Source organism: Halichoerus grypus, chromosome 12 (assembly GCF_964656455.1).
Source record: "Halichoerus grypus chromosome 12, mHalGry1.hap1.1, whole genome shotgun sequence".
In the NCBI taxonomy this organism is placed as follows: domain Eukaryota; kingdom Metazoa; phylum Chordata; class Mammalia; order Carnivora; family Phocidae; genus Halichoerus; species Halichoerus grypus.
Genome location: NC_135723.1, coordinates 62,584,492 through 62,607,697, shown reverse-complemented (window position 1 = coordinate 62,607,697; position 23,206 = coordinate 62,584,492). Strand labels below are relative to the sequence as shown.

Below are 23,206 nucleotides of genomic sequence, written 5' to 3'. Positions count from 1 at the left end.
AATAATTTTCTTATACTTCCTATTTGTAACTTCTTCCCCTGGGAAAGAAGAGTGTACATTGCTGTGATTTTTTTTTTTTTTTTGCATGATGCTTTGGTTACCCTCTCCAATCAAATACTTTTTCTTCATTCTACCTGAGAAGACTCACTTGAGATGTCACCTGCCCTGTGACCTTACAATATGGAAATAATCTTTGTTTTTCTTGATTGGCTTGTTGCTTACATATAGCTGCTATAACAAACCCCAAAATGAATAATGACACACATAAAATGGAAGTTTATTACCCACTCATGTAAAGCACAGGACAAGTGTTTATTGATTGGCAGATAGTTTACAATCAGCAGTGATTTTAGACCTAGACTCTACATGGCTTCCATGTTGCTTGTCTACATCAAGCCAGCAAAAAAGGGAAGAACGTGGAGAAGTAGGCATAGGAGATTTTATATGCCAGAAGTGTGGTGGAGATACATCCCCTCTCCTCTTGTTTTATTATCTAGCACTAACTGGCAGATATCCTGGGAAATGTAGTGTAGCTGTGTGGACAGGAAATAGAGAAGGAAAAGGAGGGAGGCTTTATGAACAGCTAATGCCTAATTGCTCCCCCAGCTTGCCTGTCATAAATGTCCACGTAACCGAAGAACTTGAGTGTTTCTAATCAAATTCATCTCTTCATTCATTCAACAAAATGCATTGTGCTCCTTTTGCAGATTGACTACATGACTTTATTAGTCTTAACCCCTATGGCAGGAATAATAGTTATTTATTTTTCTGCATTGTCCTGGAAAAAAAATGAGTTAGTTAAAAAAAATCTGTTGTGCTGAGAGTTTTGCCCCTTTTTAAAAATATTGACATCTTCAGTAAAAGGAAAGGGTATGAATAATTCCACACAGGCCAGTAGTTATAGAGTCATATAATATTGTTTCAATCAAGTTGAATTCACCTGTAGAATTACATCCTTCCATTTTACCTTCTGCACATTTTTTTCCAATTCATAAATGTATCTGTCCTCCAAAGGAAATTCAATGACAACTATTTTGAAATAGGCATTTAATAGTTGAGTCTACTCAGCTCAATTAAATCCAAAAGATATAAGTGATGTGTAGATGTGCCATGGACAAGTCCGTGGGATAAGAAGTTATTTAATACCTTGTACTTTTTTAGTAATACAATCCAAATTAATGCTTATGCCTTAATAGTCAAGTGGTTAGTGTTCACCACCTCTTCTTCTAGACCACCCCATTAAAATGTACAAAAACCAACTTTTATCCCTGCTTCATAGGGAATAAGAGTGGGTTTTATTTGCTTTAGCTGAGCTATCCTGCTAAACCATCGACAAAACAACAGTTTATGTTATAAGTACTCTTCCTTCTCTTCCTCCTGCCCAAGTAGAGTAAATTATTTTTATCATGCCACTTGAGAGATAGTGCAGCACTCAGCAAGGCGTACTCAGCAGTGGAGGGGCTGTTGTGTCCCACGGGAACAGGAAAGTGTGCAGAAGGAACTGAGCCACTTCAGGACTGTTCCTGAGACCCTTGGATGTCCCCAGCACCTATTGTGACCCCATCATTCAGCTTCCTCAGACGCCCATTCCTTTTCCTTCCTTTCAGTAGATGTTCTGTGTGTGTGTGTGTGTGTGAGAGAGAGAGAGAGAGAGAGAGAGAGTGAGAGCCAGCATCTTTTCTCTTTGGTAACATGCCTTAGAAAGAAAAAGCATTTAGTTTTTGAACCCGGTCTAGTTTTTGAATGTTGTTATTACTTTTTATGTACTATTGATTTATTTATAATATTTATTGTCATCAGAGTGTATTTGGTATAACAAATTCACTAAACATTTCTCAAATCTTGACTTAAATATTAGAGATACTAAGATACCCAATATTAGAGAAACAATAATAGTTCTTTTATTTATTTACATATGTTTCTCACTTAATCCTCATCATAACCTGATACGATAGGGGTTATTATTCCATACTTTATAGAACATAACACTGAAATGTAGAGAGGGAAAATAAACTTCCTGTGATCACACAGCTAGAGGGAGAAAGGCCAGATTCAAGCCGAGGTCAGTAGCCATTAACCTGAGCAGATTCTATCCTTTGTAAAATGAATTAGCACAACTTTACTACTGTGAGAAGGGTGCCATATTCTCCCTTTCCTCGAGGTGTGTGACTAAAGTATTGAGCTTTTGGTCCAGGTTTTCAACCCTCATGATTTAGACTCTCCATAGTACTTACTTGTTATAATGATGCTTTTTGGTGAGATTGAGAATATATTGACCGGAGAATTATTATTGTCTAACTTGAGAAACACAAGCAGTTATTTACTCTGTTTCTTTTTTGGTCCACTTTCCATTATGGACTGAGCCCTGTGCTTAAGACCCTGGAAGCACTTACCCCAGTTGTGTGTAGCGTTAGGTAGCAATACTGGGAGAATAAATCCAAATCAGCCCAGTTTGAATTTGTGTTTTGGACACTGCCCACAATTGGGGTGGGGGTGCTTCACTGGCTCAAGAAAGGCCATAGATCGACACGACAACTCGAGAACACACAGGAATTCTGACTGCAGTGTTGGCTCTAGGCCACAAGACGCAATGGCTTTTCTTATTTTCCTCGGGGGACCTATTGCTACCTGATGAGGCTTTCTATACAACAGCATGTGCCTTTGCAGTTGGATGGAATGATTGGACCCCAGAGGGCTTCAGCTTCTTGGTATCTTTTATGCAGAGGAGCAGGCCCCAAAAGGACTTCTTACATAATGTAATCGTAATAATTATAATAAAGACCAGTGGCCTTTGTGGCAATTGAAGTTGCTAAATAAAATCTGGGCAACTTTGCCTACTGATCTTAATTTACTGTGACTTCCTGTTTTCCTAGGGTGACAGAGAAGCAGAGCTGGGGCTGCCTTTTTCTCCTCTGTGTGATCGAAAGTCAACGATGGTTGCTCAGTCGCAAGTGGGTATGTGTTGACAGCCCTTTGGATGGAAAGAAAAAACAGAGAGGGGTGCCTAGAAGTAAGCTCAGATGCTCCCAGTGATTCTTTTGGCTGGGAACATGGCTCCATTCTGCTGTGCTGTGCTCATGGCTTTGGCTGGTTGGGTTGATGGAACTGCTCTCCCCATCCTGCTCCCTGAAATGTGGCTGGTTTGTGGGAAGATTAGACAGTGATGCTCTCCTGTCTCTATCATTCCCCACTAAGAGCAAAAGGGGCCTCAACTTCCCAGTGCAATGACAAGAATCAGTGGCAAGAAGCCCATTCTATTTCAGCCTCTCCATTCTGCATGCAATCCTGGAAGTCTCTCTGGCATCATTTCTCTGGCCCTGTTTCCAGGATAGTCCCATTTCCTGGATGACCCTACTTCTAGGAATGGCTCATTTTAAATGTTTCCTTCTTTTTAGAAACCTTTTAGCACTTTTTTTTTTTTTTTGGAAAAGATAATTTTGTACTCTAATAACCATAATATATGTGCATTACAAAAATCCTCAGATATGAGAGAGGGTACCAGTATCACACATAAATTAAATATCAGCAGTGCTCTTCACTTGGAAGAGTCTGAAATCATTCAAAAAATAAATTCAACAAGGATTTACTGAGTTTTTTTTCCACTTGTATTTTGAGTACTCATTCCTTTTTTTCGTAATAATATATTGAGTTTCTGTTAGGTGCAAGGCACTGCTAGGCACTAAAATAGATGTTATAAAAAAACAAATACAGATTATATATGGCATCTGCTCCCAAAGACATTGAACCAGGATTGGGCAGTAGACAACATGTTAGGAAAACAAAATCTATTTGAGTGTTACAGTGCTAAGGTAGAGTTTTGTATGTGGCACAGTTGGGTACAGAATAGAGTGTGTGGACCATGAGACTCAGAAAGACTTGTTGAAGGGTAATATTTGAGTTGTAGCTTAAGAAATAAGTAGGTAATATCTAGGCAAATGGTGTTGTTGGTTAGAAGTGTGTAATGGGTGGGTGGAAGGGCATTCCGGATAAGGGATTAGCATATACTGAGCAGGGAAATTTAAAACAGCCTAGTATGGTCAGGGCATTACAAACAGCTCCATATGGCTGGAGTAGTGGGCAGAGAGTAGGATGAAGTAAGTGACATGTCTGAGGAGAAAATCAGGGCATATCTAAAGAATTTTAAGTAAGATTTAAAAATATAAATTGATGCTTTAGAATAAGAGTCAGCAAACTATAGCCTATGGGCTAAATCTGGCGTACTTGGTCCTATAAGTGGTTTTATTATAACACAGCTAAGCTCATTCCTTTGCATATTGTCTATGGCTACTTTTACACTACAGTGACAGAGTTAAGGAGTTGTCATAGATTTGGCCCACAGAACCTAAAATATTCACTATCTGGCCCTTTACAGAAAAAGTTTGTCAACCACTGTTTTAGAAAGATTTCTCTTATCGGTAGCTGGGAGGGTTTTGAGTAAGACTAGAGGCAAGGAAATCAGCTGGGTGCCCACCTCAGTCATGAAAACCATAAAAGCATTTGCACCAAACACCATATTTCCTTTGATTAGGGTTTCATTTCCTTCCAACTTTCACATGGCTGTGTAATAAACTACCACCAGTAGTTCCAGATCATATATTTTCTACTAATGTGTCGCAGAACATGTGGGTATTTTTGGGCCATTGAGACAGTGACTATGTTAGATGTTAGAGCCTAACATCAACTATCTCCCCAACATGGTGATATCTCAAAGTTCCAGTTCCAGATCTGACCCCTCTCCCAGGTTCCAACCCTGTTTCTTCCAGTTCTGCTCACCCTTTCCCATCTGGATGTGTCCCTGGCACCTCAGAGTCAGCAGATCTAAGACTGAGCCCATCGTCCTTTTCCCCAGCCACAGCTCCCCCATCATCCCTGGGTTCTCTGCTTTGCTGGGGGAGGTCTCTAACAATTCCCACTTAGAGGCAGCACCCCCCCCCGAGCTGCTTGCACCTGTGCCTCCATGACACCCCCACCTTACTCTGGCACTGGATCCCACCTCCTTACCTCTCCTTCGAGCTCTCACAACAGCTTCTCAAATGATTTTCCCAGCCTCAGCCCCTCCTGCTCTCTCCCTTCATGCCCATCTTGCCAGATTAACTTTCCCAAAGAACATTGAAAAAATCTAACTGTGATGCTCCCCAAACATCTCAAGGGGCTTCTAGTACCCATCTAGGTCCCACCCAACTCCTTAGCCAGACCCTTAGGAGCCTCCCTTCCTGAGCTGATGATTACCTGCCTTCCCAAGCTTTCCCACTCCAACTCTGAAAAAATCCTTAAGCCCCAGTCAATCCTCAGACACATCCTGCATTTTCTCCCATCCTCGTCACTTTGCTTATTCCACCCCTTCCACCTGGAGTGAAGAGACTTAGGGCTCAGCTCAAACATCACAACCTCCATAAAGCTGTTCACAGGCCTCTCAGGGTGAGGGAAAATATCCTCCCTCCCTCACCTTCCCAGGGACCTTCTTTGGGCTTCTCCTTTGGCCCTTTCCATATACTCTAGGGGTCATTTCTATGCTCAGTTAATCTCTCTTATAAATGCCTTCAGGGTAGGCAGGTTGTGTTTTACGTCTTTGTCTCTTGTGCAGAACCAACCACAGCATTGGTTACCTAGTGGGGGTTGAATCTGTGTTTCTTCATCACTTGATTGAGCTGGATACTAGAAAGTCATAGGAAAGTTATTTGGAGAGATGGAACTGACTCATGATATTCAACTCAAGGAATATGTTAAATGAATAAAGACCAACCTCCTCTCTCCTTATCTGATCTGGAGCTCCTCTGTGGATAAGTTTTAAAAGAAAGATAAGACTCATCAGTTTCCATAGGAAAATATGGAAAGGCCCAGTTAACATGTAGTTCCTCTGAGGTGTTGCTGTCTCTCTTCAGGTTTTATTGATTTCATTGTGGAGCCCACCTTCACTGTGCTCACGGACATGACTGAGAAGATTGTGAGCCCTTTAACTGATGAAACCTCCCAAAGTGGCGGGACAGGACAGAGGCATTCAAGGTCAGTGGAGAGACTCGAAGGATGGGGGTCAGGTGAGGACAGAGTTGTTCCTTTGGGAGAGATGGGGTATTTCATAATGCTGTTTGCCCTCCCTCTCTTGTAAGGGTGTGTCTGCCTCTTTCTTTTTCTCAGAGGAGTGGAGGCTGGACTATCTGTGCTCTCCAGGCTGGCCTGGAAGGGAGTGACCAAGATGCACACCATGACTGGTGGGTTTCCAGGGCTGGTCCTCCACCCCGTTCTCTCTTTTGGTGCTTTTGCTCATGGCAGCACCCATCACAGCACTTTGACCTCCTGGCCCCGGGCAGTCATTGCTCCCCAGACTGCAAAAAGAAAGTACCCCTGATCAGAATTCTCACAAGAAATGAAACTGAGTTTCATTTCTAGGTTTAGGAAGAGAATGAAGTGGAGGAAGGAAAAAGAACCCGAAAGCTTTAAATCACCTCTGACATAACTTCATTATATTGAGCATAGATAAGTAGCAGGCTCCGGAGTCAGATTCCAGGTTAAACATCCCAATCCCATTACTTGGTAGCCATGCCATCTCAGGTGAGTGGCCTCAGTTTCCCCATGTGGGTTATAATACTCCTAGGTTGGAGGGAAGATTAAAGAAGTTATTCAGTCTACATTAAGCCCTTATAACAGGGTCGAGCACGGAGGAAGTACTAACACTTAGTCTTTATTAGTGGTACGACTGCTAGTCCCGCTGCCCCTTTCCCGCTTGTCCATGTAGAACCTGGGGCTTTGTTATACAGGAGAAAGGAGAGAAATGGAATTTAATGGGAAAAATAAGCAAAGAGCAAAAGAAGGAGTAAGTAGAAGGGAAGATAGGAAAAATATTAGGACAATGGGGTCCCAGGGATGGTCAAGGTGAATGGACCCAGTGAGGGCTGCTGACATGGAGGACAGAAGCCTTCTGCCTGAGTCCCCTACCCCGTAGCTCTGCAAGCACCGGGCTGAAACATATCCTGCTTATCTATTCGGCCTCGGTTGTGGTTGTCAGTGGGTTTGCATTCATGTGGGTCACAGCGCTAGCCACCTGGAAGTGTGTGATACGTTCAAGTTTCCCAGAAGGTGACACTCCCTATATATGCAAAGTTGCCCATGTTTAAAACTTGAAGTAATATTCATTTAAAAAATGCTTTTTATATGACTGTTTCCCACAGTCTCTAGGGTGTCTGTGCCTTTTCAGCTTCCCCTGGGAACATAAGGAAAACTTCTTACTTTGGCCTTGGGGATCCTGGGGTCAGAGGCACTCCAGTACGGGGGGTGGGGGGTTTGGAGCTGGAGAGAAAGAGGTACAAGTGGCTGGGTAACTTGGAAAGTGGTCAGTGTGGAAGCAGGTGGCTGCACTGGGAAACCAAGTAGAAGCCCAGTTTCAAATTAGTTAATTTCGGAGAGTTGAAGACAGAGAATTCATGTGAGGGAATTCTAGTCATATTGAGTAAGAGGATACCAATCAGCAGAGAAGAAATATGGGGAATAGTGATACTCATGAGGCTGAAACCTTGATGTTTTTTTTTTCCTGCTGAAAACAGAATTTCCCGTTTGTCACATATGGAAAATAGGAATTGCAAACTTCAGGACCCAGGAATTTCACAACACAACTTGAGGAGTGTTAACCACTCCTTTCTTGGGCTTGCTCATTGGCATACATTATTAAAACATTAACCTTCCTCTTTGGTGTGACTTTTTGTCCTCCAGTTTGAACAGCATCAGTTCGGCGGATGCAAAGCGATCGGGCGTGAAGAGCACTGGCTCAGAAGGAAGCGCCCCCATCAACAGTTCTGTCATCCCCATTGACTACAAGACTTTCAAAGCCACTTGGACTGAGGTGGTGCACATCAACCGGGAGAGATGGAGGGCCAAGGTGCCCAAAGGTAACATGCTACTGGGGAATCTTCCAGGAGATCTGTCCAAATCCACTTAGAAAATAAGGCATTGCCGATTTATGGGTATTGCAAATGAAGCACTATCTCAGGATCTGGATTCAAATGGCTAACTGGTAGGATCCACTATCTTTGGCTCTTCATTGTATGTACCACTCAGTGCATAATAGAATGAGGCAAGCCCCCACTTCAGCATGACATTTGTGCTGTCTGACTAAATTCCCCTTGTTGGTATAAAGATCTTGCAGTGGATGGGTGTTGTTCTTTCTTGGTTTCTGCGAGACCACCTGGTCATTCTCATTTCTTACCATGTGACACAATGATGAGGCCTTAATTTCTTCCTTTATCTAAAGTAAAGCCTGACCAATAGCCACCTCTGCCGTTACGTTGGGATAGAAGGAGCTTTAATATCCTTGCATGCATTTTTAGCCCCCTTTCATGTTCTCAACTTCTCTTCACTCATGACTCAGGCTGATCTTCTGAGATGAATGTAACTTGCAGGCAAAATTCACTGAGGCCAATATCAAAATTCAGATGAGAAAATTCATGATTCTTGGTACTATAAATAAAAAGGACTGAAATCCGTGTGCTTCTTGAAAGCTGAAATCCGTTTGCTCATACGCATAGTCGTGTTTCTCAAGCGGGTACTACACGATCCTTACGTACTACATGCTCAGTGTGTAGCCTAGGGAGGAACGCGTACCTGAGATAAGGGTACGACGCCGCGGCGCTGGATTCCAGGGAGAGACGCAAACATAGATGGCTCTTGGAGCTCAGCGAGGGGGCTGACCCCAGTGGGGTTTGTGCAGGTGAACCTTCAACAATAGTCAGTGTTTGTTAACATCTACCCAATGCCTCCTACGTGCCGAGAGTACAGAGATGAATCACAGACATCTGGTCCTCAGAGCTCACTGTCTCCTGAGGGCAGGGGGCATTCGCACGAGTTTCCTTCAAGGAAAGAAGGAAGTTCAGTCAAGGATTTGAGCTTGTCGCCATCACCCACTGGCCCTGGGCCCCAGGCCCTCATTACAAGAAAGGAGAGTTTTAACCTCAAACACAACCCCGACACTTTCATCTACCAGTGCCCACACAGCAAGTTGAAAGAAGCGTGGGAGTGGCTGGGCAGGACATGTTCTGGCTCTGTTGGCCCCTCATACATCAGGGGCTGCTTCTTGTGTGGTGGAGAAGAGACCTACCTCACTGTTGCAGTTTTTCAAACGCCAGCCACTGTGGCTTGTCCACAAAATCCAGTCCAAGTGGCTGCTCATTTCAGGTGGGGCCAAGGGTTTATATTTATGGCGCTTTTAAGGCACAATTGGGCCCTTATCATTTTGGGACAGATCTTGGACCCTGAGCTACGGAGCAAATACCTCTTCTATATTTTAAATGTAGCCTCCCCTGGTCTATTCAGATGCCTTAAACATTTAAATTCTCCCTGTTGGCAGACGTTGCAAGTGGCACTGGCAGCTACTACATCATCTCAAAAGAAGCACTCTCTTATAATCAATTACACTCATTACATATGAAAATCCAATTCCCGACAACACACAGTCTAAAGAGGTACTTCAAAATAATTCGTTCACAGTTATCTGGCTTACTTAAGTTACCTTCCGAAACTAGTCACTGAGGGGAGCATTAGATGGCTTCTTTTCCAGGAGAAAACTGGCCTTTTGAAAATGACATAAATAAACGCTAATAATTACCAAATGTTAGGTATGCTGGTTGAGATACGGTTAAGCTATTTTGGAAGCATAAAGGGACTTGTCCCTTAATCTGCTTAGGGCTTTTGGGAAGGCATCTTGTAACCAGGATTTCAAGGTTGCCTGGGGTTGATCCTGCAGGAGGTGTTAGATTTTAAAATGGGGAACAAGGAGAAAGGGGATGGACAGAGGCGCAAAGCCTGGGTTATGTATGTTTTGTGGGAGGATAGTTTGAATATCAAAGCAAATTTCAGTTAGTGGGGAAATGGAGAATTGAATCCCTACTTGCACTAGACTTTTTGGCAGATTCATGTAGATTCTTTGAGAAAATTACCTTCTGAGGATGATAATACATATCACAGAGTTGATGCAAAGAACAGAAATAAATATGTAAAGCACTGAGAACAGAACCTGTATGTGGTTAGTGCCTAATAACTCATAGCTGTTATTTTAAAAAAAAATTGGAAAAGAAAGTTAGAGGTTTGAATGCAGAGTTAAGAAGATGGTGGTAAAAGTACCAACCTATATCTAATACTCTTATCTAATATTTTCAGCCTCCCAGTAATGCTGTTGACTAGTTCACTGGTGTTAAGAGATTCATTTACATCTTTTTTTCCATTGGTGATCAGTTTGTACTAGATTATCCCAGTCTGTTTTGCTCATTGTTCTTTTCTACCAGAAAACCGTGATTTCAAGAAAGCCTGACCTGCATGGGGCACTTGAACATATGTTGTTATTAAATTGATTAGAATGGGATCTAAACTCTTGGTTTTATTAACCAACCTGATATACAAAGCTAGCTAGACCAGAACCCATAGTTGTTAGAAAAGAGTAAATAAATATTTCTTAACAGCTCACAGGGCTGAAAATTATTATTCCCAAAGATATGTAGGTATAATAATTTCTAAGTCTGATCAATATTAATTTTTGTTCAGTATTTAATACTTTATAAACATTTTTTCTGGTGTAAAAATATGTGTTTAGGGGTGCCTGGGTGGCTCAGTCATTAAGCGTCTGCCTTCGGCTCAGGCCGTGATCCCAGGGTCCTGGGATCGAGCCCCGCATCGGGCTCTGTTCGGCAGGAGGCCTGCTTCTCCCTCTCCCACTCCCCTGCTTGTGTTCCCTCTCACTGTGTCTCTCTCTGTCAAATAAATAAATAAATCTTTAAAAAAAAAATACATGTTTAGGTAATAATGCTGAAATATAAATATATCTATAAAGAAGGAAATAAAAATCACTCCTAACCTCTTCAGCCAGATATTGGTGAAATTCTGATATAATTCTTTTTAATTTTATTTATCATGCATATATATTTATATGAGTAAAAATTTTCCCCATACATTGGAATCATAGCAAAATATTGCCCTATATTTTATTTTACTATTTCTATTTTAAGCATTTTATCTTGATACTGAATATTCTTAGAAAGTATGATTTAAATGGCTGCATTTTATGTAATATTCCTCTTTTTCTGCACATTTTGGTTTTTCAGTTCTTCATTACCGTATATAATAACACTGTTATAAACATACAAGTTAAAAAGTCTTTGAGCCTACTTCTGATTATTTATCTAGGATAAATTTCTATATGTGGAATTCCTCTGTCAAAGTAGATGAAAAACTATAAGCTCTTGATATATATTATCAAATTTCTCTCTGGAGAGTTTTTTTTTTTTTTTTTTTTTTAGCTAATGTCTTCTAGTAGAAGTGGGAGGTATTTCCCTATATTTCTCCCCTTCATTTTTCCCATTAGGATGTTTATATTTTTATTATTGACTCATAATAACTCTATATATAAAGGATGGCAATTCTTCAATTGACAAAATATCTTGGCAATTTCTGCCCTACCTAGTTTGTCATATGCCTTTTAATTTTTTGTCACGTGCCTTTTAATTATGTTCTTTTTTTTGATAAGTATAGTCATCATCTGTCAACATACAACATTATTACAGTATTATTGAGTATATTTCCTATGCTGTAGTTTTTATCTCCGTGATTTATTTTGTAACTGGAAGTTTGTACCTTTTAATCCCCTTTATCTATTTTGCCCATCCCCCTACCCACTAGCTAGCTTTGTAAACGGTCTTTTTAAATATATCCTGTTTTGGGGGTGCCTCGGTTGCTCAGATGGTTAAATGTCTGCCTTGGGCTCGGGTCATGGTCTCCAGGTCCTGGGATTAGCCCCATGTCGGGCTCCCAGCGCAGCAGAGAGTCTGCTTCTCCCTCTCCTTCTTCCTCTTCCCCTGCTTGTGCTCTCTCTCTCTCAAATGAATAAATACAAAATCTTAAAAATAAATAAATAAATGCATCCTATTTTTATTTTACCAGAGATTACCTTTACATTTTTGTGCCTATCAATGTAAATATGAAATGGTATATAATGACACTCTTTGCAAATGCTGAGATATTTATTGAATTTTTATTTATTTCCTCCATAATCGCTCAGTTTTTGTTGAAATACCATGAGATTTGTAATCTAAGTGATTATAAGTAAATTGTTATTTTATAATTAACTTAACCTTAATATTACTTTTAATATTTGCTTCAAGTTTTATATCTTGCTTAACAACAATTATTTTTATTTAATACTAAGATTTACTAGTTTTATTGAACATCATTTATATATTTTCCTTATTCTTGAGGTTCTAATACTGGTTGAATTTTTCTCCCAGCTGGAGCACTTCTTGGCTTCCATTTTAGAAAGAACCTGTGTGAACACCTTCTGAATCCTTAGATATATAGAAGTATTTTTTTGTTGCTTTTGTATATAACTAAGAGTTAACTATTCAAAATTCATATAGTATTTTGGTTGGTTGTTTTTCTGTTAGTCAGTTTCTCTCCTTTTCTTTCTCTCTCTCTGTAGGTAGTTTAAGTAAGCAATTCAGAAAATGATATCAAGGGATAACTGGTTCAATGACATTTTTAACCAAGAGACTATAAACCATTATTCAGAAAGGGAAATTGAATGAAGAAATCAATGTACTTCTCCCAGAATGCATAGGCATTCAGTGTGGGATAGAACCAGCTCTCAAGAGGAATGAGAATTATGGATCATGAGGGCTCTGTTCTGCCTTGCTCTCCCTTAACTCATTAGTTGCTTGTTTGGGCCATGTTCATTGTAAGTTAAATCACCACAGATAGTCTGAAACGGGAAGTAAAAGGAAATGGAATTGAACTATGACATTTGCTTTCTACTAGTCTGGAAGCCTACGAGTACCAGGGATGCTAAAACTAAGAGCTGAAAAGTTAATTCTATATGTATTATCCTCAGAACCTTGTAGCACATGCAAATTAATCGTGCACTTGCTTACTTTTTCTCTTTGTAAGAAAGGTTTATGTATATTAATAATTTCACCCTGAAAATATGTGGCACAAACATACCTCCTGTCAATTTTTTTTTCTTATTTACATGTCTGCTTGTTTTTGTCTATTTATTTTGAGTAGTATCATTGGGTGCTGGTGGCTGGTCACCCTAATATCAGATATTTCAAAGAATCAAGGAGAGATGCAAGTAGAGAAGTTGAACATTGCAGAGCCACCTGCTGGAACACAATTGCCGAAGGGAAAGGAGTCATATAGTGGAGCAGGCTCACCTAGGATCTGATTATGATGTCATAAGAGCTACCATTCATTAATTCAAACATTAATTGCCTGCTGTCAGCAGTATTTGAGCAAAAACAGATTTGTTTTTAAAATGTACCTTCTCCCAGTTTTTTTTTTTTGCTAGATTTTCCATAGAAAATTGTTCTGACTCAGTTGTCAAATGAATTTTTCTTGCTCAGATAATATTTTATGCTCTTCTGTAGCAAACCAGAATCTAACACCTTCAGTTTTTATCAGTTACTTTTAACTTGTGGATATTTTGAACGTTGAAAGTTTGCCACAGATACAGTGGGGATTCTGTGAGGGGACCATGAATTATTTAACCTGGTACCTGAGTATGAATGAAAATTCTCTTCCCCCTCACTTTTCCTCTCTGTGGAGTGAGTACAGTCATCTTTTTACTCTCCTGTATTAGTGGTTAAGGAAACCAACATTTGTCAAATGGCTAACTCTTCCACAATAGGACTTTAGAGTTTATATACTTTCTGTATTTTACAGAGGCCTGGATTACAGATGATGGAATATGTACAAGTCAGGTTCTTTGGCAGATAGGGGGAATCATACCCATTATGCACAGTTTCATTTAGTTAACAGATACTCCATGCATATCTGCTATGCGCCAGGTGCTGTACCAAGCCCTGGAATTCAGTGATGGAGATGACATTTGACCTCTGTCCTCAGGGCACTATGGGAGGATGAGAGGAAGTCTGGGTGAACATTCCAGGGGGCCTTCTGTGACCCTGTAGTCTACTGAGAATGCCATGTCAACATCTGCAAGGGTATTCTTTTACTCTTTAGTTGTACCTTTCTGTAGAAGTCAGAAGACAGAGTATACTCTATATGTGCATAATTAAGTTATTTTGCAAAGAAATCTTTCCTTACTTTTCATTGTAAAGTATAAATGCATCCTATTGGGAAGCAGAATGTCCAGAAATATAGAATGGCAAACATTTAAAATTTAAATCAGTCCTCGTCCATCCTGATTGCACGTTAGAATCAACTGGAGGGCATTTAAAATATCCTATCCTTGCCCCTCTCCCTCCAGAATATGATTTAATGTGTCCTGGGTGAGCAGGGCATTGAATTGGATGGGTTAGATGGATGAATCAATGAAAAGATTAATGAAAACTTCATAATATATTAGGGAGGACATTTGAGCCAGGCAAATGTAGGGGCAGGAGAAGCAAAATGAAGCCAGAGATCAAAGACATCCACAAAATACAATGCTGGAAAGCCCCCACGAACATGTGAACTGGATCAGATTTGGGCTTTGTGCTTTTAAGCAACTAAAACAAAGAGAAACGTAACCACCTGGGTGCCCATTAGATTACAAACTTGTTGTCTGTGAAAGCTAGCTTTTTCAGGAGCAAGACTAACCAAGGAAAATAAAGAGGACCCTTGATAGTGAGGTGTGGGATATTTTTAACACATCTAGAGAAAAAAAAATTCAGTAATGTTTTTTATAATGGATGGCACAATCTGGAAGGCCTTTTGAATCAGTTGGATGCTAAATGGGGTGAGTCTCTCCCGTGAGGGAGGATGGGTCTCTTAGGCGTGTGTTATTCCTACAACCCAGTGCCACTTTATTGCCTCCAGGGCCCTGCAAGATCTCAACTCTGCATGTCCTTGGTCGTTTGACCACATCATCTGTCACTAACCTCTTCTAAATCTGTGTTAGCCATATTGACTAACTCAATATCCCAAGCTCATTCCTACCTCGTGGCCTTGACATTTTTTATTCCTCTGCCTGGAATGCTATTTTCCCTGATTATTTCATGGCCAGCAATTCATCATTAAGAATTTGTCAGATAGTACTTTCTTTACCTCCTGATCTAATGCCACCTGCCTCCCTTATGCTGATCCTGTTCCATCATATTACTTTGCTTTACTTTTGCTTTACCTTTTTCACCACCTGAAATTATCTTTGTGACTTGTTTACTTGATTACGGTCTTTTCTGTTCCATTAAGTCTTGCTTGCTGCTACATTCCCAGCGCCTAAAATGGTACTTGATACTGTTGCTGCTCAATAAATATCAGTTGAATGAATGAACCAATCTTTTCACGAATACTTGACCATATGCAATTATGCTATGTTTTTGATGAAACACAGAGCCAGACCCTTTCACAGTAAACAGAATTGGAAATAAGGCTGACGTCCTCTCGTTAAAGGGGAAGCTGCAGACCAGGGCACCTGCCCAAACTAAAGGCTACCTCTAATCTTGTGGACAGTTTGAAGACTGGGCTTTTTGTAAGGACTAATTATCCTCTTCCTACTTTTAAATTCACGAACAGTGGCCTGAAACTGTGGCGATTATTTTTCCTTTCTGTTTTGTAGTCAGTTGTTCATGTTTAAACTCCAGAGCCTAAGCAAATCTCCCTGAAACTCCAATTTTAACTGTGGCTGTGGAGGGTTTTGTAATGTCCCCGAGCCTTGACTTCACACTTATAAGATAGGGTTATAATAATAGTAGCTACCGCCTAAGGCTGTTTTGAGAACGAAAGGAAGTAATCCTTGAAAAGCACTTAGCATAATACCTGGCATAGAGGACACACTCAAGAGAAGTTATTGATGATAGATATTGAAAATGACAATTGTTATATTGGTTTATTAGTTATTATTATCCTTATTATTATTATTATTACTTTCTCCCTGCCCCTTCTTCTCACCCACTATTTTCAGAAATGACATCACCATGAACCGATTTTATTGGTTTCCTGAATATACACACTAATCTGACTTGAATTAACCAAAAATAGACCCCAAGCACTCAGTGCAAATACTTGTTTTTGTTTAAAGAGGCAATTCTCCTAATAGTGTGACCTCTTTTCATCTTTTCTGTGCCTTTCCTGACTTGCCATGGGTACAGAGGAGAAGGCCAAGAAGGAAGCAGAGGAAAAAGCTCGCCTGGCTGCAGAGGAGAAGCAAAAGGAAATGGAAGCCAAAAGCCAGGCTGAAGAAGGCGCGGCTGGCAAAGCCGAGAAAAAGACATCTGGGGAAGCTAAGAATCAAGTCAATGGAACGTGCACAAACAAAAGCGACAACCCTTATGGGAAAAATTCCAAAGCTGAGAAGTCCTCAGGAGAAAAACAACAGAATGGTGAGTACAGTTTCACTGGTGAAAGGCTCTTTTCGGGGTGTTAATGACGTGATGAATGGAAACTGGCAAACAACCACACCTATGAGGATGGCTCTCAGAGCTGGCATCTCTGGTCTCCCCAGCTGCTGCTCATCACACCTCACTGGGCCATGGGTTCCATTAGGATCCCATCAAAAGAAGCCAGAGGCTGGCTTGGGCCATTCTCTCTGGGGAGATTTATACTTTTCAGGCCTTTCCCAGCTGTTCTGGAGACTCTGGCCAGTGCCTGCCTGTCCACTGGGGAAATAACTATGACCAATCTCAGCACATTCCTCAGTGTTTATTGCCCAGATGGGTGGATGGAAAGTGTCTTCCATATGCACTATCCCTCTAGCAGGCAGCGCTGGGGCTCAGGTCTATATGTCTGTGGGTGAAAAAGTATATACATTAGGGTGACCACTTATCCCATTTGCCTGGGACTGAGGGGTCTCCTGGCATCTAGAGCTTTAGATTTTAAAACCAGAAAAGTACCAGGCAAACCCAGATGATCTGGTCACCACCTTAAATGCACTGTGCTTGGCACTGAGAATTTAGAAATGGAAAGGCCACAGGAAGTCCACAATCTCATAGAGACATGGGCATCCTTAGAAATAATTCTGAGCAAGTAACAGTCATGGCAAGGCAGCTAAATTTAGCTCAAGGATCATGTCAAAAAAGAGACATTAGCTTTGTTGCATCTGGGGCTTGTGGAATGGAGAAATGTCAAAGAAAGCATCAGGAGGTGGTGGTGCCTGAGCTGTGTTTTCAATGCTGAACTTCGCTGGTCAGATGGGGGATAGGGACTTCTTCACCAGAGGAACAAGATGAGCTGAGGCACAAGGGCATGGAATTGGTTACCTTGTTTAGGGAAGAGCAGGAAGTTCAGAGTCTCTAGAACTTTCAAGTTGTGGCAAGGTAGTTTTGCAGTCTGACAGACCTGGATTCAAGTCACAGCTGTGCCTCTCACTTCTTGGTGGCCTTGGCCAGGTTACTTAACCTTCTACTGGCTCTGTAAAGTGTGCATAACAATAATACCTGCTCACAGCAGGGCCACTTGTGAGCCTCCAATAATGAGAATGATAGCAAAACAATGATGACAATAGAGTAACTAGCATTTATTGACTATCCACCAGCTGCTCTTTTAAGTCCTCTCTTTACGTGTTTATTCTCTTATCCGCCTGGTAGGCCGTGCTGTAGCTATTATGTATGCTACATAGCCTGAGTAAATGAGGAATATGTAGAAGGTGCTTAGCACAACACTCTCCAATTATTTTTACAGTGAACATATACAACATGTAGAATTAGAAAACAATATTTTAATACATATGATAATGTTAATAACTCATATCATGTTCCAAGAGCTTTGCATGAATTCCCTCAGGTAACCCCATGAGCACCCTAGGAGGTAGAGAAGGCCTTTGTCCACCTTGTCCAGCCCCTCAGCAGCCTGGTTCTGGAGACTGCTCCTAACTAGTTAGCTTTGTATTCAAGTGCATCATTGTCCGAAAATATGTTCAATTGTATAAGAATTTATGATCTACCTGTTGGAGTTTTTAGAGGGCAGTGGAAAAGACCTCCTCTCATCCCCTCCCGAGGTCAGAACCAACTAAGAGAGAGATACCAGAATCAGAAAGTCAATGGTCAAAATATGAGCTCTACTACAACTGGAGTTGAATTGGAAAATGTGACTTGGTCTGCTGAGCATGTGGGCTTCTTCACACATCTGCCTTGAAGTGAGCTTAGCCAACCAGATACTGGCAGAGCAGGCAGGCCTCGGACCTGCCACCTCATTCACACCCCAGCACCCCAACACCCCAGCAGACTGCTTCTGGAGTGACGCGAAAGGTGTGTGTTTTGTGGAAAACACATCTCAGAGGGGGTTGGGAACTAGAGAAATGGGTGGCTTAACTGAGCTTTGCATTCTCAAACTCCTCCTAGATGAGTCTCTTCTTCTCAAAGGAGGAGTATGGAAGGGCTCCTGAGAGAGGCAAGATGTGTTTCTTCCCTGCTTTTTTCTTTTAGGAAGGTGGGTTAAAAATGGCTTTCCCTTAATAAAAGTAACATCAATAATATATATTGAATGCTTAATATATGCCAGACATTGTACATGAGATTTTACCTACATTAAATTATTTAAAAATGCCAACAACGCCGTGAGGTAGATATACTCATTCCCATTTTGCAGATGAGGAAACGGAGACTCAGAAAGGTTAAATCACTTGCTTAAGGTCAAGCAACCACGAAGTAGAGATTTCAAGTCAAATTCAGGTCTGAGTCCAAATTCTATGTTTCATAATCAGCATGTCCCTACTGTTTACAAGTTTTGGCACTATTGGGGAGAGTAGGAAATCAGAAGAATATTGAGGCTCAGCCGAGGTCCACAAGAACCTTATAATCTATTCCAGGGGTTGGCGCACTTTTTCTGTAAAGGGCCAGATGGTAACTATTGTAGACTTTGGGAGCCATGCAGTCTCTATTGCAGCTGCTTTTAACACTCCTGTTTTAGTGCAAAAGCAGCCACAGATAACATATAAATAAATGGGCATGGCTGAATTCCAATAAAACTTTATTTATAAAAATTCAAGTTTAAATTCTATATAATTTTCAAATGTCATTAAGTATTCTTCTCTTTTTTCAACCATTTAATAATATAAAAACTATTCTTAGTTTGTAAGACCAGGCACTGGGACCAAGTTTGGCCCATGGGCCATAGTTTGCCAACCCCTGGTCTGGTCAGGGAGAGAAACCAATGAACATAAACATGCTGCTCATAGAGAAGGTTATAAATTCTATGAGATGGGTATAAACAAATACCCAGAGAGGGCAGAGGTGGCAGGAATCAATTTTGAAGACCATTAGAGGGAGAGCCTGAAAGAAACAAACAGGAGCCCAAGTTTTCAACTAGGTTGTGTTTATTTCCCAAAGTAATCAACAGTCTACCATTTCCCTTAAAAACTAAGTATTAAATGAGAGATGGGAAAAGAAGTCAGTTTTAAGCAATAATAAGAAAGGCTAATGGTGGTTCAGGACTGTGTTACAGCAGCCTAATTAAAATGATTTATAACTGTGCAGAAAGGCTCTTTTGTTTCCTCTGTTTATTGAATAACAGCTCACATCAGCCATTACTCCATATACAACCCATGGGAAATTACCTAATGGATTCTGTTCAAAGAACATCATCAAACAAACATGTGTCACTTTCCCATCATCCTTTTTGTGGTCGCACAAGGTACTTCCAGGATGGAACCAGAGGACAGTGGTTAATGGGGTTCTAGAGGTGTTCTCATCAGCAACTATGAGATCCCCAGGCTTTGGTCTCCATCAAGGTACTTCCTCTCTCAGCCTCCCCAACCCTGACTGAGGAAAAGGCAGGCTGCCCACAGACTGCTGGCTAGCATCCAGCAAATTGAACCTCTCCTGTGACGTCTGGAAGACATCCTGGTCTTGCTGCAGCTGTGCATAAAGCTCTAGTCCAGGGAAACCTTGAAGGCATAAAGTATTGTGCATTAAGGTGTGAAGGCTCATTTAGGACAGAAAGACATTTTTTCTGCAGGGAATGAGTTTGACTACAGGGCTCAAGATCCTTGAGTCCATCTCTGGCATCCTTAAAACAAGAAGGAGCCAGTATTTGGACTGTCTCATGGGACCTCCAAAGGAATCCTTTCTTTGGCCATTGGTGGTGGTAAAGGGTGATGATCATGTCCTTCACTTGAATTCCTCCTGCTTACACCCTGGCTAGAGTTGACCTCCTTTCCCCTCAATCCCTTCAGCCAGTTCATCCCATTTCAGAATTAAGAGTAAGAGGAAACTTGGAGAATTTATTGACTCCGAACTTAATTTAGGATTTGTCAAATTCCATTGAAAATACTTACTTTGTCGAATACATCACAACCCCAAATGGTCTTGAATTGTCCTTAGATAACCATTTCTTTATAAATTTGTAGGCCAAAGGCATTTAGAAATGGCAGCAGTAAACAGAAGCCTGAAATTGAAAACTTAAGCTTCATAGGGAAGTTGCAAGATACAGTGGTTGAGTAGCTTCTAGAATCAGACCCATCTGTGCATATTGTGGTAGATTGCTTTATTTATGCCTTAGGTTCCATAGCCATAAAATGGAGATGGTAATATGAGTTTCATGTCCATTCTTCACAAGTCGGTTGAAACAAAATCACTTTGTGGAAAGATCAGTTGGCCATCTATGCAAAAACTGTCAGACGAATGGCTTAAACCAGATCGACGGCTGCCAACCGGAGCAGTTTTGCTGCCGGAAGGAGCCACACATGCAAGGTTGTGGGCAGAGGCGGGGCCGGGGTGGTGTGTGAACCACTGGCGGGTGGCCGGTGCGCTGCGCTCAACACAGCTGGACGGACCAGCGTGTGACACAGTGCTGCGGCGAAGCCAAAGGAGAAGTCACGCTTGGAAAACATCCTCAGTCATTTGATGAGTTTGTTATTCTGCAAACTGATCACTCAATGAATTAAACTGTGATGAATTCGTCTACTTTCAATTGTAGTACCTTCATAATGGCGTTGTTAGAAGAATTTAATGAAATGATGCCTATGCTATGCCTGGCACAAAGAAAGCAAAAAAGATAGGACCCTGCTTACTCCTTCCTGGTTGCAATTATTCTTAGGGTCTTCTTGCTTCAAGAAGTACCGTATTTTAGTTGTAATATATTCTGGGTTTTATGCAGGCTAAAAGGAAAGATGCCATTAGTAAGACTGTAAGAAAAATTCCCAAAACTTGAGAATAAGACTGGGGGAGGGGATGCCATGTCCTTTCAATGTCACAGTGGCATACTCTTAAAAAGACATGGCCAGGGATTATTTGATTATCTTAGACAGGGGTCAGCAAGCTTTTTCTGTGCCGGCCCAGCCAGTAACTATTCCTGGGTTTGCGGGTCTCTGTTGCAACTCTGCGGCGCCTACCACCGCAGCGTGAAAGCGGCTGCAGACAGCATGCAAACAAAATGCATGTGATTATTTCCAAAGATCGCTGTTTCCACATTGGCCCCTGAGCTACAGGTGGGTGACTCCTGCTTTAGGAGAACATGACTGTGTTTAACTTTGTCTTTTACTATTAACTCAAGCCTAGGTCCCGTGAAGTTGTATGCTAACTTACAGATTTTTGACTTTTGGAAGAGATTACCGCCCCCCCACCCACAGGTTATGATTTTGCTGCCCTGTAGGACATAACCAGTTTTGTTTCTAACACAGCAATCTTATTTTAACAGTTTTCTAAAATGCCTATAAATGCCCATTTCCTTAAATGTCCTTGGCACCCTCCTTACGATCTCTCTGGTTCCTTCGCGAATGAATTAAGTAAGTTTTTGACACGCGTTTATTCTACATCTGTTTGCATAGTGTTTTTTAACATTTACAAATTATATTTCGACAAGCTCGTTACTTAGAATACCATTTATAACTCCGTTTTAGAGTTCAGTTGTCATTGCGTGATGTGCCAGATATCAGATTCACTACCTTAAATACATTTGTCCTTATATTAAGTCTATAAAGTAGCTATTATTATCACCATTTTGCAGATGAGGAAACTGAAGCATATAGAAGTAGCTATGAGCTGGCATAATTTACATTTGACCTAAGTTTTTCTGCTCTCCACAGCCCAATAATAGAGCTGAACTGCCTTTCTTGGAAAATAAACATTATTGGCTTAAGTGCAACTTTGTTTAACAGGAACTTTGTCTTAATTTCTGGATTGTAATCTAACTTTTAAGACCTAATATATGGCTTAAAAAGATACATTCAGATATGTACCCCCTCATGACTAAAATTATGCACTTTTTTTTCCATCTTTTTACCTTGACAAGTTTAAGACTATTTATAACTTCCCTTTTAGCTGTATACATATGCTGTTTGTCATGTTTATTACTTTCAGGTGACTTGAAAGATGGTAAAAATAAGACAGACAGGAAAGATCAATCTAATGTCGGAAGTGATTCAAAGAAAACAGATGGTAAGAGCATAATTCCCATTATATTTTTCCATAAAATGTGCAATTTAATGCAGGTTTGTTAGAATTACACCTCAAATTGAAATTGTGGTTGTTGATATATTCTTATATTATACCCTAAAAAAACCCTTCACTGCATTTAAGGAGTACTCGATCCCTATTTCTTTTTTTTTTTTTTTTTTTTTTTTTTAAAGATTTTATTTATTTATTTGACAGAGAGAGACACAGCTAGAGAGGGAACACAAGCAGGGGGAGTGGGAGAGGGAGAAGCAGACTCCCCGCTGAGCGGGGAGCCCGATGCGGGGCTCGATCCCAGGTCCCTGGGATCATGACCTGAGCCGAAGGCAGACGCTTAACGACTGAGCCACCCAGGCGCCCCATCGATCCCTATTTCAATAATTTACAGATTGTCATTATATCTCTTCCCCTCCACCATCCTTTGCTCCATCACAAATGCATTCTATACACTCTCTCTTTACCACTTGCTATTTTTTCATTTTCACTTTAAAGATGCCTCTGGACTTGCTGATTGGAATGGGATGGAATATGAGTCTTTGGTTGTGAATTGTGCAGCATAAATGGGAAATGCTCCATGTTTTCAGTTTTTACATTTTCTCTTTTAATGAGGAATTATTGCTTTCAATAAGAACAGAAATCTGTTCGGTGTTATCACTATGTTGGGAGACCCACATATTGGAGAACATACATAGTTGTAGAAGGCAGTTTGGTCAGCAAGAATAAGTCTCAAAGGCAAGTTTTGAATGGCAATCCCCACCAGACCAGTTAGACTGAACCTACCTTGTGATGTGTTCCATGAACACTGCTTTTACTTTTCACAAAGAGCATTCTACTCTCTCTAAAACCTCAAAGTTAGATTATATTATCCTTCAGACTTTGTACTATCCTACTGAGAAAACTGTTCTCGCCTT

The 23,206-nt window shown here is 40.8% G+C and overlaps 1 protein-coding gene across 5 annotated transcripts in view; it reads left to right on the top strand.

Annotated features, from left to right (window-relative positions):
- Positions 1 to 23,206, top strand: part of PDE1C (phosphodiesterase 1C) — a 506,198-nt gene that overhangs the window by 434,665 nt on the left and 48,327 nt on the right. For 4 of the 5 annotated variants that reach the window (XM_036098663.2, XM_036098667.2, XM_036098664.2 and 1 more), the window contains exons 13-17: positions 2,874 to 2,955; positions 5,883 to 6,003; positions 7,705 to 7,880; positions 16,059 to 16,289; positions 22,203 to 22,280. In XM_036098663.2, the coding sequence (XP_035954556.2) occupies positions 2,874 to 2,955; positions 5,883 to 6,003; positions 7,705 to 7,880; positions 16,059 to 16,289; positions 22,203 to 22,280 (688 nt within the window). The remainder of the gene's footprint in view (positions 1 to 2,873; positions 2,956 to 5,882; positions 6,004 to 7,704; positions 7,881 to 16,058; positions 16,290 to 22,202; positions 22,281 to 23,206) is intronic. The other variant, XM_078059427.1, reaches the window with a different exon arrangement.